Source organism: Monodelphis domestica, chromosome 1 (genome assembly GCF_027887165.1).
Source record: "Monodelphis domestica isolate mMonDom1 chromosome 1, mMonDom1.pri, whole genome shotgun sequence".
NCBI lineage: Eukaryota > Metazoa > Chordata > Mammalia > Didelphimorphia > Didelphidae > Monodelphis > Monodelphis domestica.
The window spans coordinates 287,125,227-287,146,651 of record NC_077227.1 but is presented as its reverse complement, the minus strand read 5'-3'; the positions used below and the strand labels follow the sequence as shown (position 1 = coordinate 287,146,651).

The 21,425-nt window shown below is 33.7% G+C and overlaps 1 protein-coding gene across 5 annotated transcripts in view; it reads left to right on the top strand.

Annotated features, from left to right (window-relative positions):
- Nucleotides 1–21,425, top strand: part of MIPOL1 (mirror-image polydactyly 1) — a 487,859-nt gene that overhangs the window by 411,025 nt on the left and 55,409 nt on the right. For all 5 annotated transcript variants that reach the window (XM_056811003.1, XM_007473186.3, XM_056811002.1 and 2 more), the window contains one exon: nucleotides 10,146–10,376. In XM_056811003.1, the coding sequence (XP_056666981.1) occupies nucleotides 10,146–10,376 (231 nt within the window). The remainder of the gene's footprint in view (nucleotides 1–10,145; nucleotides 10,377–21,425) is intronic.

Here is a 21,425-nt window from a genome sequence, read left to right as displayed (position 1 = left end):
AGGAGGGAGGGAAGAAGAGACAGACAGAGAGACAGCATGTAAGTGAATTGGTCATGCATAAAAAAACTAGAAAAATATTTAACCCCTAATTAAACACCAAAAAGGAATTCTTGAAAATTAAAGCAAAGATTAATAAAATGGGAAGTTTTTTAAATGCCATTGAACTAATAAATAAAGCTATGAAAATCTAAAACAGTAAAATTGTTAAATCATTGCCTAATTTGATAAAATAAAGATGAAAAACAAATTACCACTATCAAAAATGAAAAGATCAATTTACAACCAATAAATAAGAAATAAGAATAGGTACTATTTTGTCAATAAAAGTAAAAGTCCAAATGAAATAGCTTATAAATTGTTATAAAAATACAAATTGCCCAGTTAGCAGAATGAGAAGTAGATTAATTAATTAATCTTTTCTTAGGGAAAAAATTGAACAAGCTATAAATGAATTCTTTAAGGAAAAAAATCCAAGGGTCAGATGGATTTACAAACAAATTCTAACAAACATTTTAAAACAATTCCAACACTTCATAAACCATTTTTATTATATATATATATATTTCTATTTTATAAAACAGATCAATTAGTCATGCCAAATTCCTTCTATGACATAAATATGTTTTTGATAGTTAAACCAGAAAGAGCTAAACAGAGAAAGAAAACTATAGATCAAATTCCCAAATGAATATTGATGCAAGAAAAATTTTAATAAACTACTAGGAAGAATATTATAGCAACCTCACAAAGATCATACACTATGACCAGGGTGGATTTATACCAGGAATATAAGACAAGAAATTATGAAGCACAAAACAAGCATAACCAAGAGAACATTATACATATCAACAGTAATATTGTTTGGAGGATAATTTATTATGTCCACCTATAGAGAAAGAATTAATAATGTCAGCAAGTAAGACATTGTGTGTGTGTGTTTGCACACACATGTGCAAGCTTGCATGCAAATAGATGCTTTCTGTATTGTGGGGAGGGGATGGAGGGAAGAGATACTTGGGAATTTTAATGTGACAAACAAATTACTACTAAATTACGAAAATGAACTACTAGGTCTGTATCTCAAGAGGAGCAAAGAAAGAAAAAAAGAACTCTTTTTTATATTTATGTTATTTATAGCTGCTCTTTTTTGAGGTGAAAAAGAATTAAAAACTGAGGAAATACCTATCAGTTGGAGAATGTGTAAATAAGTTATGATGTGAGGTTGTATGCTGGGAGCTAAGATGGCAGAGTAAAGGACACTGCTTCCCCAGTCCCTACACACACACACACACACACACACACACACACACACACACACACACACACGGAAAGCTGAAGAAATATCTCACTGAGGTAAGAAGAGAGAGTAGTCCAAGCAGCACAACATCTGTGAGAACTGAAAGAAATTAGAGCAGTCCATCATGCTGTGATTCAACCAGCTGCAAGGAATGAGCCCAGCCTAAGCCACTCTCCCCAGGTATAGAAGGCATAGAAGGCAGGAAACAACTCCTACATGGCAGCAGAGCCCTGAGGCTACAAGGGAGGAGATACAGGGAGAATTTCAGGATCCTACTCACTCCCATGTGGCAGCACAGTACATGAGGTAGAAGAGCCCAGAGCAGAGAACCTGCCTCAGCTCAAGCCACTTGTCAGTGGCAGGGAAGCAATAGAGCAGGTATCAGCCCAGCCCATGAAACAATAGAGGAACAATATAATGGCGTACTGAATAGAGCTGGACAAAACAGCAGCTAACCTCCCCAAGAGCAAGCTGGCAGGGTCACATCCTTGACTGGCACACTGTGAGAAACAAAGGCATCCAGACCTACTCCAAGTACCAGAAAAGAGAACTCTGCAAACTTAGAACAGTTTGCCCTCTCCCCCAGGAAACGAAAATAACCTCAACAGAAAGAAAGATAATGGGGTTGGGGGTGGGGGGGTGAAGATGGGGTAGGAACAACTAGAAAAATGAGCAAAAGACCAAAAACAAAACAAAACCCTTACCACAAAAATTTACTTCAGTGTCAGGGAAGACCAAAATATGAAATCACAAGAGGACAAAAGGAAACATGTGAAACTTCAAAGGACAAAATGAAAAGATGCCAGGCCCCAAAAGAACTCCCTGGAAGAACTTGAAGAGAAGTTTTTAAAAATGATAAAGAGATTTGGTAGAAAAACTCAACAACTGGGGGGAAATTCTCTGAAGAAATCAACTTCTTAAGAGCTAAAAGAGCCTAAAAGGAAAGGGAGGCACAAAAATGCATTGAAGAAAGCAACTTCTTAAGGTACAGAATGGATCAAATGGAAATGGATGAAAAATAAATGAACACTGAACAACCCTTTGAAGAGTAGGACTGGCCAAATGGAAAGGAAAATATAAATACTCCAAGAAGAGAATAACTCCCTAAAAATTAGAATTGGAAAGATAGAAATCAATGATAATACATCAGGAATCAAAAAGACAAAAAATTTTAATAAAAAAAAAGAAGAAAATCTAAAATACATTGCTGGAAAAATGACTGACCTGGAATATAGATCCAAGAGAGATAATATAAGAATCATCAAAATGTCTGAAAGCCACAGTCAAAAAAGGTCCTGGACACCATATTACAAGAAACCATCAGAGAAAACTGCATTCATATCCTTGAATGAGAAGGAAAAATAGAAATTGAGAGAATCCACCAATTCCTCCTTAAAGAGACCCCAAAATAAAATACCCCAGGAATATTATAGCCAAACTCCCAGGCCAAGTTAAAAATACTACAAGCAGCCAGGAGGAAATAATTAAAAAATCATGGAGTCACAGTCAGGATTTCACAGGATCTAATAGCTTCTACATTAAAGGCCTGGAAGGCATGAAAAATAATATTCCAAAAGGTGAAGAATCTAGAATTATATCCAATAATCACATACACAGCAAAATAATATAATCCTCTGGGGGGGAGGGGAATTGATATTTAATGAAATAGAGGAATTTCAAACTTTTCTGACCAAAAAATTAGAGGTAAAAAAAAAACTGATGAGCAAATTGAACACTCATGAGAAGCATAAAAAGGACTTTGACAAGACTAAATTGTGTAAATTCATACCTGGGAAATGATCATTGAAATAAGATATTTATGATACTTGAGAAAGGAAAAGTACTTAAAGTATGCTAGATACCTAAGATACTTGAGAACTTTGTTAATTTTAAAGCAATTAAAATGAGTATACATAGAAAGAAGGAAACTAAATAAAATGGGCTAATACCCAACAAAAAAAGGGGAATGGAAAAGAGGATACCTGGGGAGAAGAGGGGGAAAAAAGAGATAGAAGTGGGTAAACTACTTCTTATTAAGAGGTAAAGAAGAGGTAAAGACAGTGGAGGAGATGAGGTAAAAACAACCCCGTCACAGAAAAAGAAAATGAACAAACTGTCAAAGAACTCCCTAAGCAAAAGACTACAGGGCAAGGTGGATTCACAAGTGAATTCTACCAAACATTCAAAGAACAATTAACTCTACTACTACATAAACTACTTAGAAAAATAGGGAAAGAAGGAATCCTTCCAAATTCCTTTTTATCACATAAATATGGTTTTGATACCTAAACTAGGAAGAGCTATAATAAAGAAAGAAAATGATAGAACAAACTCCCTAATAAACATTAATGCAAATTTTTTAAATAAAATACTAGCAATATTATATCATTATATCACAAGAATCATACATCAGGATCAGATGGGTTTTATACCAGGAATGCAAGCTGGTTCAATATTGGGAAAACTATGTGTATAATTTACTGTCTCATTGAAAAAAAAAAACCAACACATGATTATTTCAATAGATGCAGAAAAAGCATTTTACAGTGCACAACACCCATTCCTTATAAAAACACTGGAATAAATGGAACCTTCCTTAAAGTGATAAATGGCATCTATCGAAAAGTATCAGTTTGCATTATCTGTAATGTGGGTAAACTAAAACTCTTCTCACTAAATTAGGGATAAAGCAACGATGCCCATTATCTTTAATTTTTTGATAAAATAGTATAAATGCTTCTTATAGCAATAAGAGCAAGAAAATAAATTCAAGGAATTAGAATGGGCAATAAAGAAACAAAGTTATCACTGTTACAGATAATATGATGATATACCTCAAAGAATCCTAGGGAATCAACCAAAAAACTAATAACTAACAACTTCAGCAACGTTTCAGGATACAAAATAAGCCCACATAAATCATCAGTATTTCTATTTACCATCAACAAAATCCAACAGCAAGAAATAGAAAAGGAAATTCCATTAAAAATATCTCAAGACAATATAAAATACCTATCAAAACAAACCCATCAACTATATGAACACAATTAAAATCAACTTCACGCAAATAATGTCAAACCTACCCAAGTGAAAAAGACATTAATTTCTCATGGATAGGCTGAGCCAATATAGTGAAAATGACAATCCTACCTAAATTGATTTTCCTATTCAGGCCCATATCAATCAAACTACCCAAAAATTATTTCATTAAAAGCAGAAAAAAAGAACAACAAAGTCCATCTGGAAGAGCAAAAGACCAAGAGAATTAATGAAAAAAATATGAAGAAAGCAAGACTGGCATACCAGATATCAAGCCCTACTATGAAAATCATCAAAACAATCTAGTACTAAGAATTAGAGTGGTGTATCAATGGAATAAATTAGGTATTCAGCACATGGCAGTTAATATCCATAGAAATTTAGTATTTAATAAACCCAAAGATTCAAACCTTGGGGAAAGAATTCACTATTTGACAAAAACTGCTGGAAAAACTAGAAAACAATATGGCAGAGTCTAGGCTTAGACCAACATCTCACATCATATGCCAGGATATATCAGAATGGATACTTGATCTTGAAATATAGGATGACACCATATACACTTTAAAGGAACATGGAAAAATTACCTGTCAGACTTTTGGAAAAGAATAGAATTTATAACCAAAAAAAAACCCATAAGAGAACATGACAAAAATTAAAAGACAATTTTGATAGCATTAAATTTAAAAGGTTTCTATACCAATAAAAGCAATGCAACCAAGAATAAAAGTATCCAACATATTTTTAGGGGAAATTTGATAGCAAGTGTCTCTGCCTTATTTCCCAAATATATAGAGAACTAAATCAAATTTATAAGAATTACAAAGCATTTTCCAATTTTAAAAATGGTCAAAGGATATGAAGAGGCCGTTTTCAGACAGAAATTGAAACTTTCCAAAGTCTTTCCATACTTTCCATATGAAAAATTGCTCTCAATCACCATTGATTAGAGAAATTCAAATTAAAACAATCTGAGATACCACCTTAGAGATTGGCTAACATGACTGAAAAGGAAAATGATAAGTGTTGGGGGGGATATGGGAAAATTGGGACACTAATACACTGTTGGTATAACTGTGAACTGATATAGCCATTCTGGAGAGCAATATGAAACCAGGCTCTAAGGACCACAAAACTGTGTATAGTCTTTGGTCCAAAATTACCACTACTGCATTTGTATCCCAAAGAGATCAGAGATAAGGGAAAAGGATCTGCCTAAGCTAGAAATATTTTTAACAGCTCTTTATATCTTTATCTTTAATAGCTCAATACCAAAGAATTGGAAACTGAAATGTAATCCATCACTTGAGGAATGGATGAAAAAGTTTAAGTATATGGTTGTAATAAAGAATGATGAACAGGATGAGTTCAGGAAAACCTAGAAGGGATGATGCAAAGTGAAGTTAGCAGACCCAGGAGAACAATGTGTACAGTAATAGAAAAAAACACAATGATTAACTGTGAAGGATTAGCAAAATTAACAGCAAAACAAATCACCAAGGTAACAGTAAGGAACACAGCCATAGAAAGAACTACTATTAGAGTCTAAGTGCAGATCAAAGTATGCCATCTTCCATTTTATTTCCTTCATGAGATTTCTACTATGTGTGATATGTGTCTTCTATCATGAAATGAGCAATGTATAAATATGTATTATACAGAAAGTACAGGTATATCAGACTATTCACTGCCTTGGGGAAAGAAAAAGGTAGAAGAGGAGAAAAATCTGAATTCTAAAGTATAAAAAAACAATTGTCAAAAAGTTTTTCTACATGTAACTAAAATTTTTTTTTAATTTTTAAAAAATTAAAAATTCAAAAATAATAAGTTAAGGTATATGAATATGATGGAAGTGGATGTTTTCAGAAAAACCAGGGAAGACTTATATGAACTAATTCAATGTGAAGTGAGCAAAACCAGAAGGACAATTTATACAGTAACAATATTGCAAATATAATCAACTGTGAAAGACTTTGTAGCTCTGATCAACACAATAACCCACCACAGTTATAAAGAACTTATGATGAAAAGAACTGTCCACTTCCAGATTCAGAAATGATGAACTCAGTGCAGATTGCAGCATATTTTTTCTCTTTCTTTTTCTTGCCTTTATTTTGGAACATGACTAATGCAGAAATTTCTCCTCCAAACTAAAAAGGACTGATTTGTAATCTTCACACACCCATCTACTTGATTGACTCAGAGACAAGTCTTTTCTGCTAGGCCTGACTATCTCTTCCCCTTCTTTTGGGTATAAATAATAGAGTTTAGCAGCTATGGTCTGTATTCACCCCTGTAGCTGCACATGGTTTCAAGTCTTCTCATTCTTCCACAGGAAACCTAACTGAGCCTAGAATTCAAGTTGTAGGATTCAACTGGGAAAATTATAAGATAATTCATAAAACTGAATTGAGATTTGATGGTGTAGAAAGCTAATAATCTGTGCATTTTTTTTTTGGCCCCTTCAGGCTGAGGTTCTGAACTGTATCTTCTGTAAGCCTTAGATAGAATCTTCCCTCTTTTTTGTCTACCCAGCTAGGAAATGCTGTATCTGTGCTATACACCCATTCTAAATGCTACCTGGAAGACCTATCTGTGGTCTTGACTGAGGTCTGAATCCTCCAATCTTATGGACTTGGGACTTCACAAAGAGCATAGTAGATTGGCAGAGGGTACAGGAATTCTCTCTCTTTCCCTGGAATCATTGACTTAGGAGGGCATGCATCTGACTCTGGGCTAGCTCAGCCTGCTTGTGGTGGAGGCAGCTGAAAGAGTTAGCTGGCCCCAAGGGCTCATGCTTCTGTTTTCCTCTGGCCTGCTTTTTGCTATTTAATAAATAATTATAAAATTATGATATGCAATGATACATGTAAAACCCAGTGGAATTGTTTGTTGGTTTATGGGAGGGGTGTATGGGGTGCTCAGGGAGAAGTAGTATCTCTGGTATGGAGGGCTTGTTGTGCCCTCCTAGGGCAGCTCTCCAGCCTCTGACCCTCACCTGACACCCAGCTCTCACTTGTGGCTCCTAGTAGCTGCTAGCATGTGGCAACGGCTACACCCGGGGCAACGGCTTTGACAGGCCGGCTAAACCTTGTGAGAGTAGCCATTGGGTCATAGACCCCTGGTGAACCAGGGCTTTGCTCACCCATCATGTGAAGACTGCTTCAGACAGACGGAAGAAACCAACAAGAAGGTTCAGCGGCTGAGAGGGCGACGCAGCAAAGCACTGTAGAGTGCTCAGGGCGTGTTGGAGCACAAAAGACAACACGGCCATCCAATGCAGCTGAGGAAGTCTCCAGGTGTAACGACTTTTCGTGCCAATGGACCCAGGCTTCCAACACCGAGAGAGTGGGACTGTCTCTGTGCACCGACTTTTCCATTTAAATCTCCTTCATGCACAAGTGTCTTTGTGCACACTCATCTATCATAGATGAAAACATACAAAGACAATCGTCATCCTCGGTTACTGAGAGACTACTACTATATGGGAGGGGATAGGAGAAGGGGAGGGAAAGAACATGAATCATGTAACCATTGGAAAAATATTCTAAATTAATGAAATAAACTTAATTTTAAAAAATAAAATAAAATTATTATATGGTCCCCAGAGAATTTTAATAGTAACAGCCTCCATGGAGGTCTTTTATCAAGAGCTTTAGTGTCATTGTCAATGAAAACCAGCCCTCAGGTGCATTCCTCCTTTTTTACCACTCTCCCCAAACCCATCAACACAACACAGACAATGGGAACAAATTCAATTAATGAAAAAGAGAATGGAGTTTATAAAATATAATCAGCATTGATAGGTATGAAGACAGAACACAATTGGGTGGGTTTCAGAGAGAAAAGAGAGTTCACTAGTGATCAGATCCCTTCTGCTAGTTGTATTGCTGCTACCTGCCATGGACAATCACTACTCCAGGAAGAGGCCCCACCCCACTGAAAAGTCTCTGCTCTTCTTCCTTGTCTCCATGGACATAGATCCTACATTTCCTCTTCTTTTAATGCTGTATCTCTTTCTCAAACCCCAAGTCTTGCGAGTATTCTTGCCAAACCTCCTTTTCTCCCCACCTAGAACCTTGCAGGAGAAATTACAAAAAAATGTGAATAACCACTCATAGAAAAAATTCCCTTATTCTATTTCATAAATGATATTTAGTGAAATGGGATAGAGGCTCTGATTAGTTGAGAACTATGTTACAATTGTATTAATTAATGAAAAATATACAAATATATTTATGGATTACCCCTGGAGCTCAGAATGATATTAAATATAGGAATGATTCAATAGAATGAAGCTAGAAGACTCCATAATCCTTGCAGCATATGTTTATGATTGAATGGATGTTTCACAGACGATTGAAATGGGAAAAAATTAAAATTCTAGGAAAAAATCATAGATGAGATAGAAAGTTTTTATACTATGATGACAATAGGAAGTGGTATTATTATGAGACAGAAGACAGGAACAAAGATGAGAGATTAGGTAGAAAAGACTGAAGAAGAATGTTTGCTTTATCACACTACAAATTTAGAGGTATTCATGCTTGTTTTATATGCAACAGCCTCTTTTAAAAAGTTTAGCAAAGATGCTAAACATTACTGAGTAGTTAAGCTATTTCATTATTTCTGCTTCCCTCTTGATGCCATATGCTGCTTTCTACAAAGTGGGGCTGCAGACATTTAAAAATATAAGTTTCAGCTTTAAATCCTCAGCCAAACTTGTATGCAGTTGCACATTCCTTTCCATCTGGAAATATCCTAATGTTGTGAAAAAATTTTTTACTGGCTTTAAGAATTATATTCAACTTTTGGTCACATTTTCAATTCATAGTATGTGGATAAGCCACTTTACTGCAAGTCTCCAATTGACATTTCCTTTGTATGCAAATACTGAAATGATTTTATTTAATAAAATGGTACATCTCCTCTGTGGATTTTGAATTTCTGTTATTAAATATTTATATTTTTCAAATGTCTTTATTTAATTGAGTGAGGTTCTTGGTGCCATTTCAAAATAACCTCAGCTGGTAGGTGTAATGACATATGAAAGATCTGACCTTTAGCATTTTAAGGTTCTATTCATCTGTATATTTCTTCTATGCTCATTTAGTCTTAATTTGTATGTCTTTGTGCAATGTGACTTAATGGATGTATGTTTTGGGTACAGAATTTATTAATACAAAGAAAAAATATTAACACAAACAAAGAAAATATTACTCTCTCTTGTGGAGTTTCTTTTGGTCTGCCTGCATCACAAGTATGAAAATGAGAAAATGATTTATAGTTCATGTTTGCATACTCCTGACGCATATTCATTAAGTATTAGCAAAATAGACCCTAGTTCTTCCCAGTCAAAGGCTCAGTACCCCACTTTTCACTGCCTTGCAGCTAGAAAGTTTATTGTTTTCTTTTAACTTATGTTGAAACATTTTATTTTCCAGTTCTTTGCTATTCCTTTTGAAGAAAATTGCAAGTAATGTATATAGTAATATTGACTATGTCACTAAGTTGACACATAGTGGTATCTTTGAGATATTTGGGTTGTCAAAGTAGGTAATCATTTATCTGGTGTGACTTAAACAGCATTCTATAAGAAGGAATAGGGAATGGAATAGATAATTCCTGGAGATTTAGTCTAGTATTATAATTTAATGATAATTTTCTCTAAAGAAATACATAAAATAATGTTTATATATTAAAGAAATTTTTAATAATGTTTAGAACAGTAGGACGTTTAAGTAGACCATTTGTAATTATCTTTAAAGTTTCAATTAGAACTAATTACTACCCCTCCTTGTTTTCTCAGTTTACACAAATCTTTATCCCAAGAAGAAAGTTTAAAGGATCAATTTAACTGTACTCTTAGTACCTATGAGGACGCCTTAAAAAACAGAGAGGATATTGTTTCCATCACTCAACAACAAAATGAGGAACTGGCCATCCAGCTGCAGCAAGCCCTGACAGAGAGAGCAAACATGGAATTAAAGCTTCAACAAGCATTAGAGGCCTCCCAAGAGGCCAATGAAAAAGTTCAAAAGTAAGTAAAATGATTTTGCTTTTTAAAAAATCTTGTCATTTGGCAATCAGACAAGGTATTCTTCATGCTGTTTGCCTTGTTTAAAAAAAAAAAGGTAGATTGGGCCAAATGGTTGACTTTCTTAGCTTATATCTTTTGTCCATTCTTAGTTCTAAAATGTTTTCTTGGGACCCTTTGGAAGCCATCAATCCACTTAAGACAAAGAATCTTGCAATAATAATATTATCATTCATAATAATAACTACTAACATTTATATACCACTATAAGATTGGCAAAATCTTTACAAATAATATTTTATTCTCACAACAACTTTGGGAGGTAGCTGGTATTATTATTCCCATATTACAGATGAGAAAACTGAAGAAAAGTTAATTGCCTGGGGTCACTTAGCTATTTGAACTCAGTCATCCTGACTATAAGTCCAACATACCTCTACCACCTAGGTAGAAAGACAACACAACATTGTCAATAACCTTAGAAACACCTTTTAAGATTATTTAATCCTTTTTCAACCCAGTTTATAAGGAGAAAACCAACAGCAAAGGAAAGATTTTTTTTCTTCTCACTTGGCTTAGGGGTGAAATTGATTGATTGAACTCACAACTTTGCTTTATGTTGTATGAGTCCTTTTGAAATCACTTACACTGGTACTGATTAATTTTTTATTTTATTAAGATATGAAATTCACTTCATTGAAAACATTTTAAACCCACCTTTTTACAAACAAAATGAGATAATTTTCTTTGCATTTTTATTTTTTTTAAAGTAGCTGCATAGTCCTTTGAATAGCGGTCCAAATTAGGTTAAATATTAACAATGTAACAAAAGGATGGCATTTTCTAAATGATATATCTTTTAATAACCCAGGAGGTGTTTTTCTCTAGGAGCTGAAAGATAAATAAGCTTAAGGAACCAATTTTATATACTTCCAATTTAATCACATTAACAAATTTTAAAAAGACAAATCACTTTAATTCCTAAGGCATACTTGACTTTCTGGATGATTTCTTCAGTTTTACAATACTAATGAGTAATGCTAATTAATGTAAAGTTTTTGCTTTCTTATTTATTAGAGTTTAAGATATACATGAGACTGAGTCATTCATTTCTATCTAAGCCTATCATGTTGCCAGGTAATTCATATTTTTATTACATCCCTAGATCCAGGCAAGCAGGCTTAGGCACTATGTGCTTCCATAATCTCTTCTACTAGGTCGCCTAGAACTGTCTGATTTATGTGTAAGTGTTTGAAGTTTTTTTCTAAATTTAAAGGTCAAGTTCACCAACACAGAGCCAAGTGATTGCAAAAGCTCTGTCCCAGACTTCAAAGAATATCAATGAGTTGGTCAGAAGTAAAATAGTTTACAAATAAGTAAGTGTGTTGAGAGGGCAATGTAAATATAGCAACAGTTTACTTTCTAAGACTAAAAATGTTCATTATGATACAGTTTATACCATATTTAGTTTTTGATGTGAGCTATGAAATATCCACAGAGAACTAGTTCATTTAATCTTCAGGATGTCTTATTGTCTTAAAGAATTGTACATGATTCCCAAATCATATCAAATCATATTTTGTGCATCATAATTGTCTTGAAGTATTAGGTTTTTAAATATTTTTCCTATCTACTGTCTAATCTAACTTCAATAACTAAATGTTTTTCTTAACAACAGTCAATTCATCTTCACTTGTAAATATCATATACTGAGCAAAGAAAGCTTTGGATGTATTGTTAATATGTGTTGTTGGTACTTAGTAATTTTCCAGTTGTGTTTGATTCTTCATACCCACATTTGGCATTTGGGGTTTTCTTGGCAAAGATATCAGAGTGGTTTGCCATTTCCTTTGTCAGTTAATTTTACAGATGAGGAAACTGAGAAAATAAAAGGGTTAAGTGACTTTAACTAGATCTGCCCTCTTCCCCATCTATTCCTTTCCATTCCACTATTGTTCAGGCTCTTTCATTCAGCTCCCTTTTGACCTCTGCCCCTTCAGCATTCACCAGCTCTTCTCTTTTAAAATAACTGTCAACTTCCCTTATCAGCTCTAATCTAATTACATGTTAAAAATGTGGAATCTTCTGTATTATAGATGGATTTCTTTAATAACCATAAAAATTTGAATTTACATAAAGATTTCACCCCAGAAAACTCAACATTTTTATATATGCATATTTGTGTATGTACATATAAGTTCTTCTTTTTTAATTGCCATCTACCTAAAAGAAGAAATGCTGTTCAGTTGTTATTATCCACATCAGTATCTGTCTCATGGGCAGATAGAATGATCATTTACTCAGGTAATATAATAAATAGGAAGGGCACCAAAAAGAGTCTGCTATTCAAAAATACTGCCTTAAGCTAGCATACAGACTGAAGTTATCTTGGATTAGTGCAAACAATCCTATATTGAAAACCACATATCCTTGCTATAGTAGCACATTAAGTCACTAACATGTTAGTATGACTTAGTTTTTCTCCTTATTATTCTCCTCTCTTATAGAAAGGATGCCTTTTTTACCGCTCCCACAAGGATTATTATGAGAATGCTAGATATTTTAGATGTTAGTTAAAGGAGAAAGAATGAATTTTGAAAAGTAAGAGAAAGAAGCATAAAGGGTCTGAAAGAGATACTAATGTTCAAAACTTTACCTAGAGCCATGCCTAATCCTTATTTTACTTATGATAAATAATAAAAAAGGATTGAACTATTTTAGGGGAGCATATAGGGATATAAATCAAGGTCTCCCAATTATATTTGCTAATCAACCAGGACTTATGACCATTTATTTGCCTCTAATATGTATTTCCTTTGGGCATGAAGCAATTGTTTTCCAAATATTTTTTTAATATGTCAATCTATTTTTTTTTCTTTTCTCCTGTTGGAAGTATTGAAATTACATAGGGCACCCTGTATAGCTAGGTTAGCATGATTGTATAATAATAAGTAGTAACAAATAGAATTGTAACATTGCAAAGGGACATAAAGGGTCATATGTAGTCCATCTCTCTCTCTCTCTCTCTCTCTCTCTCTCTCTCTCTCTTCATTGTTAGAGTGGTGCCTAAACCAACATTGATAGAGACCAATATAATTTCAAAAAACAAACAAAAAAATCCCAGGACAAAATTTACCAAATTCCTTTGATAACTCTTTAATAAATATAAATCTCATAGTTACTAAAGACTTCTTAATTAAAATTCCTCTTGCTGCATCTTAATTCCCTTTTGTCTTTGTCTGATCTCAATTCATTTGGAATTGACTATCTCCATCCTTCATGCAATATTGATTCATGTTTGGAGACATTTTTTAATTCTTCTCTTCTAAATTAAACAATCTCAAAGGTTTATAATCTTCCTCATAGATTCTAGTTAGATTAGAACTTGGGCCACTTCACTAAATTTTTCTTGGAGTAAAGCAACTATTGTGATATAACACTTTAGTATGAAATATTATCATTGATAAGAATCAAATTATACAAATCAAAGTATTTTCTTTTTTCCTAATTCTTTTAAAATTATAGATACTTTCCAAGTGGAGCAGTCCAAACAGAGTTTATAAAGTTTTTCACATCTGTAATTTCTAAAAAGGATTCCTTGACTCTTGGTAATATTTTTTTGTTCTGTTTTAGGGAAAAGTCACTCAATCTAATTTAGTTTTAAAATATCTTTAAAATTCAAATAAATCCCTTCATGAATACAAAGAAATTTAAAAACCAGTACAATTTCTTTTAATTGATGAGTTTCAAAATGGTTGATTCCTTTATAAAATATAGCTTATTCTACATCTTTAAAAATAAATTACTGAAAGGAAAGCTAACAGACCATTTCTTGTCTCATAGCTGAATAATAATTTGTATGAAACACTTGAGGTTATAAAGAAATTGTGAATTCTTAGCTTGGTTTCCCAACTGATGAGTAAGAACTGCATATATATTTCCCTTAGAAGTGTCAGGAGAGTCACCATAGTGTCACACAAGGGTTCTCAGCTCAGAGCAAACACACTTTCCACAAAGTCCACTGCTTAATCTGTTTGCAGGTTGAATTATAAGATAGGGGTGGATGACTCTGGGTTCTGGGAAGGCGAACAGAGCATTTCCACACTTTCTTGATAAAAAGAGCATGCTATTATCATCAAAGACTTTACCCAACTGTTTAATTTTGTTCCTGGAACATGGGCCTGATGTTAGCACTTATCCATCTGAAATTTATTCCCAAATTGTTAAATGTTTCAAATTCAGTGAAATTGTTTTTGTCATGTCAATATCTTACACCAAAATTAGTGTTTCTTTCCATATTTCAATTCCACTCCTATTTCTACAACTTCATGCAACAGAATTTTAGGCCTAGAGATTGGAAGGGACCTTACAAGCTGTCTAATCCAAGCCCTTTGTTTTATATGTGAAGAAACTGAAGCCCAGAGATTTGTCTAAAGTCACACAGGTGGTAATTGACCAGGACGGAACCTGAACTAAGATCCTCCCATTGCAATTCTATTGTTTTCCATATCTCTCATCTAATTTTTGTCATATAATAAATATTCAAAAAATGCTCATTTTATAAGTGGATTGATTCAGTGACTAAAGAATAAAATTTTACCAATTTTTGAATACAAGATTGTTCAACCAAAGTTTAGAAAATTTTTAGAAATTTGCTGTGCTTTATTATATTTTGGGGGAAAGAAACAGAGGAAGGCTGAATGAAAATATTTCTTGAAACTCCTTCAATATGTCTTTTATGTTTATGATACTTAGAAGCACTGTGAAATAGGGAATTTATGTTGACTAATAGTCAAATTGTCTTTTCATTGCAGTAAGGTGAATAAAAAAAAGATTAATTAAGCACTTATTCTGTATAAACCATTGGAGATGCAAATACAAAATAATCCCTGCCTTAAAGGAGTCTTTACTTTGATAAGAGAAACAATACATATGAGGGCATTGTGTCCAGGGAGCAGTGTTTTGATTTGAAAAATTTTAGGACTAAGGAATAGAGTTGTAGGTGAATAGAGGGAGGGATGAGATGATCAGGAAAGATAATGAGAGGATGGCCAAGGTATAGAGTGAAGCATAGTTACCTTAGGAATAGTGAACCTTGTGAGTTACAAAGATGTATGTGCAAATTTTTCCCAAAAAATTAGGCTCAAAATCTAATTTCATTTTGTATAATTTTTAATCATACATTTATGCATCCATAATATTGGTAGAACAGATCTTTGAGTGTTTAGATGGACTTGAATACCTTCCAAGCAGACATTACAAAGTAGCATATTAACATATTAGATTTGCTTTCTTAGACACATGATATGCTTTTTTTACAAAGGTATATAAATAAAGATTTCAATAATAGATCAAACAAATCTAGTATATTGAGTCTGTGAATCAAAGTATGTGCCTTAAAAAAATACTTAGATACATATTGAGTTTGCGAAATCCAAGTCTTTTTCAACTCTTTCTAGCAAGTATGTATTTTTAAAAAAATTATCAATACCTGTGCATATTTGCACAGTGGATCACCACTCTCCTCTACTAGGTACATAAGGTAGATTTCTTTAGCAGCAGTCTACACTGTACACAGAGATACCTGCCAGGCTTTGAAGACAAATAATTACTGTGTTCATTTGCTTTTTTTTTTAAAGCAAAGTATTTGAGCTGACACAGTGACCTACTGGAAATGTTCTGCTTTTACATATGGAAGAAACAGTTTCAGTTCTTTGCTAGTTCCTTACTTTTAGTGGAGGATTAAGGTATTTGGGGGGGGGGGTGGGAATCTCACCCAGGATTTGAGTAGGGCCAATAGAGCACAGAATGATGAAGTCAGATCAGCTCAAAGGAGGGAGGAAAACCTGTGCTTTCCTTTTCAGTCTCTGATAATATTGTGACATGATCTTCAAAATGAATGGAAGGAGAGAAGGAGAGGTGAAACAGAGTTCCTTGGATTTTAACCCTTCTTGCCAACATGTTTGTTTATTAAAAAGCTGCCTTTCAGCTAAACTGGATTCTAGAGTTATATAACTTCACATTCCTCCACAATCTTATAGTTCAAAAACACTTTAGTTAATGAGGGAAATAAGAGAGGGAATGGGAAAATAAGAAAAGAAAAAGGCAGAATTCGGTATCACCTTTATGGAGTAGAAGACAAATTTTGTTTGGATTCTATTTGGATCTGAGGTTGCAGTGTATATCCAACCTCAGACTCTTGCCATCTTAGGGAAATTTGGAAAGACTTTTGAACATCAGAGACTCAAAACACTGGGACAGAAAAAACTGGAAAGGAAAAGTAAGGATTATAAAAATATTATTTAAAGAATAGGATGCCAGATAGGTACATGGGCAGATAGGGAGAAAAGAGAAAAGAAGTCAGTACTGGGTGATCTTGGCATATTTTTATACCTATATATATATATATTATTCCTCTCCTCTCTTTCCCCCCTCTTCCTCCACTTATTTTTCTTTCTTTCCTTCATCTATCCTTCTTTTTTCTTTTCATCATATGTTTATTGAGCACCCATCACATACATGATTCTGTTAGATGTAGGGTGTTCTTATGATAGAATGTTCTGATATAATTCCTGTTGCTTATCAACCCTTGTCTTATGAAACAGATATTCTGATAAAATGACAAAGAAAGGGGTAGATTTTATTTAAATCATAACCTGGTAGGTCATTAATGAACAGGAATCTTTGTAGCCTATAGATATTTATAGCCGCTTTCTTTTTTGTATCCCTACATAAGACTCAAATCCCTTATAAAAGCCACATGGGCTAGTAGAGTCCTGAACCAATAATGCTTAGCTCTGACTAGCTTTCTTTCAGCTATTTTAGTGTTTCTGATTCCAAGTGTTTAAATTTTGCCCATCCTTGAACTAAATGGATTACAAGGATTAATGAAACAATATTTATAAAATGGCTTTGAGGACCTAGGAAAGTAATACAAAAACAAACAAACAAACAAACCATGAACTATTATATGGGTTGTCTATGACTCAAGATTCTTGGATTTGCTTCTCCCTCCCACACTTGATTTCTCACCTAGTACTTTCTTCTTTTTCTCTTTTCCTTATTTTCACTCTTATAGGTTCTACCTAATATGTACATGTGTTATTACATCAGTGGTAAAATGATAGTTATCCAGACTGGGAATCCAGACAGTTTTCCTCAAGAATTTCTATGTGCTAGTTAAATTTGTGATATAGCAAGCTTCTACCTTCAAATTAAAACTAATGGGACATTTTTTGCAGTCAAATCTCCTTTAAAAAGTGCAAAATTTGCATGCCAAAGCTAAATGAATAAAACCTAAACTTAGAAGTAAATATAATTGAATGTATAATATGCAAATTTTCAACCTAACAAACTCCATGACTATGTTGGGAACTCAATAATTTTTTTTGTTATTTTAATGAAGTCATAAATACTATGCCCTTTAGAGATTAGCATCTTTAACAGGATTCAAAAGGTATTTACTTATTTCTTGCTTTGTTCCTCCTTTTAGCCAGATGAAGACTATATGTGTAGTTTATAATAGGTTCAACAGAAGTACTTCTGTACAATTCATTCCAAATAATTTTTATTGCCATCTTTTATTTTTACATTACCTTCATTTCTAAATATGTCCCTCCCCAATCCCATCTTCAAAAACAAAGAATAAAGGAGTGGGGGTGCAACGAATCAGTTCATAAAAACTAGCTAGTAAAGAAACTGAATATAAGAGTGTATAAAGTGATTAGCACTTCTGGAAAAATAGGAAGGAAGATATATTCTCTCATCTGATCTTCAAAGCTAAACTTTATTATTACAATTACACTATGTTCAATATTGTCTATTCCCATTGTGATAATCATTGTGTGTGTATAGACACACACACACACACACACACACACACACACACACACACACACACACATATATATATATGTGGTTTTCCTAACCCTACTGATTTCCCTTTGCATGGGTTCATGTGTTTTTGCATACTTGCTGAATTCTCCATATTGATTTTTTCTTGTTACACAGTAATATTCCATTGTACTCATACGCCACAATTTGTTTTGTTATCTCCAGTTGATAGCCAATATTTTGTTTCTAGTTCTTTGTTCTAACAAAACTACAGCTTTAAATATTTTGCTATGTATGAAACTTTTCCTTTTTTTTTACCTCATTGGGGGATTGTATTCCACTTCTTAATGAAAACATAAATAGTCATTATAGCAAATAGGCTTTACTGAGTTGTTTCTACAACGCAAAAAAAAAACATTTAAAAGAATGGCCTACTTAATAGCATTATTGAAACTTGCTGATTTTTAATGAGACTTAAAAAAATACCTTTTGACTTTTCACTAATGAAAACTCATGGTGCTTGAAGTGTTATCAGGTTTGTGAACTGACTTAATATACATAATAATATGTTATGATCAGGAAAAAATAGACTTCTTTTCATCCTATCATTTGATATGCAATGCATTACAGATTGATAAAGGGAGAACATAAGCATATCCAATATTTTAAATTCTTCCCCAAAACCAAACTAATCTGCTCCCCTGGTCGAGTTGTGTGCATTTCACATCAGTATCCCAGGACATTCTCTACTACTGACTAGAGGGTCTAATCTTCCTCAGAATGGTCAGAGCAGCACAGTTCAAGAAGAATGAATCTCTGTATAATCACACCACAATGTGAGGTGACCCCTCAGCCAGAAGAATGACCAGAAACACATATGGCCTTTACTTAGATGTTCTGATACCTCCCTGCCCCCTCTTTTTACATAGCTCTGAGAAAAATGTGACTTAGGTCCAATAGTGATTCTTGAGTATAGCTGGCAAAGGAAACCATGAGTAGAAGAAAATTTAACACATTGGTGTAAGAGCATCCACTTCATTGATGCAATCTGAGGGGAATGCCTAATGACTGGAAGAATCAAACTTGGCAATGAAAACACAAAGCTCTTTTCATCAATTCAAATGCAGACTCAAAAGCTGCAGATGGTCACCTCCAGCCTTGCCTATTCAGTGTGCGGTTTTATAAAATGGCACTTTGGTGAATACTAATAGATCAAAACAAAGATTTAATAACATAAAGATGTGGTGTTCCTTTTTAAATGAGCATATAGGTCAGTGTGTCAGAAAAGGATAAAATAAGTTTCTTTTATATCTAGGTCTAAAGTCTTTTTTTATATTTCCAGCAACCAAAATTAGATCTGTAGTGTGCAGATTGAATGCTGTAGAGAACATTTTACTTCATGAAAAGGAGACCAAAACCAGGATTCAAGTTTATGCTGACTGATTTGTCATTTTTATACCATGTCTCTCATTTCATACTCTGTCTTTTAGATCCCTTAATATTTTCTTAAGGTTAACATGATAAGCTACATGTTTGCTGCCCTCCTCAAGAATGAGCCAATTTTCATTTTAATTAGTTAAAGTAAAAGACATAAATGTGAATTAAAAATATCAGCAGAAGAACTCAATTTTTATAGTATGGAAATTTATAAGATTTTGGAATTTTTAAACAATTCTAACCTTAAAAATTAAGTTTTGCTACTTCATGCCAAATAGTTTTTAAAATCTTAGGAGTCCATAATAACTTGAACATTTTAAAAGGCTAAGTTGGTTGCACTTAAGTTATTACTTAATTTTATATTAATGTTTTAAGCAAAATAAAGGAAATGTAATCACTATTTTTTATCTGAATTTACTGCACACCTCTAAACAAATGAAGTTTTGTTTTAAGGAAGAGTTTTTCATTGGGTTCTATGGGATATCTTTCTTGTTTCAAATAGCTTAACTTATTTATAAAAGAGATTATCTATCCTGGATCTTAATAGGTAAATTATCACTATTCCTTGTTTAAAAGAACTATTTTTGGATTAGAAATTAAATAGAAGTAACACTTAATTAAGAACACTGATTTCAGTTCTTTCATTTAAATCATTTGTCACCTCTATTTTTTCTCCTCTATTTCTCCCCTATAGAGCAAGGTTTTTTTATATTTTTAAGAATCAAATAAGGTATTAAGGGGAAGCCAAAATGCTGGCTTAGTAACAGTAAAAGCTGAAACCTCTCAGAGAGTCCTTCAAAATCAATCTTTAAAAAAGGACTTCAAAACAACAGGAGTAAAAAACCAATAACAAGATGGAGTGAGGGGTTCTCCTATTGAACACAACTTGAAAGGGAGGCAGAGAAAGTTGATTTTCATGGGATAAGAGAAAACCAGAAGCAAAACTACACACAGAGGAAGGCTGGCCAACCACCTCCCACCAAGTTCCAAGCCTGGGCATAAGCCCACTTCAGGATCCTGGGCTTCTGCCTACACCAACAACAGAGTACCTTACACCTCAGATCCACACCTTGAAGACCCAGATCCTGGTACCAGTCCACAGTGAGGGCTGGAAGTCCATAGCACTTGGCCCTTTCAAACCAGAACTATCTTGAAGTCCTTAGCCTCAGGGCAAAATAGCTCAGAGTGCTGAGTTCTATAAGCTATCAAAAGAGGAGACTGAATTAGCAGCTTTCCGAACGCCTGGTTCACAGGCAAAAAAAAAAGACTGGAAAAATGTGCAAATAACAAAAGAAACCCCCTAATAATGGAAAAGTTCTATAGAAAGAAAGAGCAAAGCACAGAGTCAATAGGGATCGTGAGATCCAAGAAACACAAGGAGAAGTTCAAAGATAAATGGGAATTGATTGCAGGTGCTGAAAGAACTCAAAAAGGAATTTTAAAAATCTATGTGTCTTATTTAGACAGGTGGAAGAAAAATGAGAAAAATAAATGAAAATAATGCAAAAAAAGAAAATAACTTAAAAAGAGACACAAAAATCCAATGAAGAAAAGAGTTCCATGAAACGTAGAATGAGCCAAATGGAAAAGGAGGATCAAAATATCATGCAAGGAAATCATTCTTTAAAAATTAGTATTCGGCAAATAGAGACATCAAGAAACAATAAAACAAAACTAAAAAATAGAAGAAAATGCGAAATATTTTATTGAAAAAACAACTGACCTGGAAAAAAAGATCTAAGAGAGACAATTTAAGAATCATTGGTCTATCTAAAAGTCATG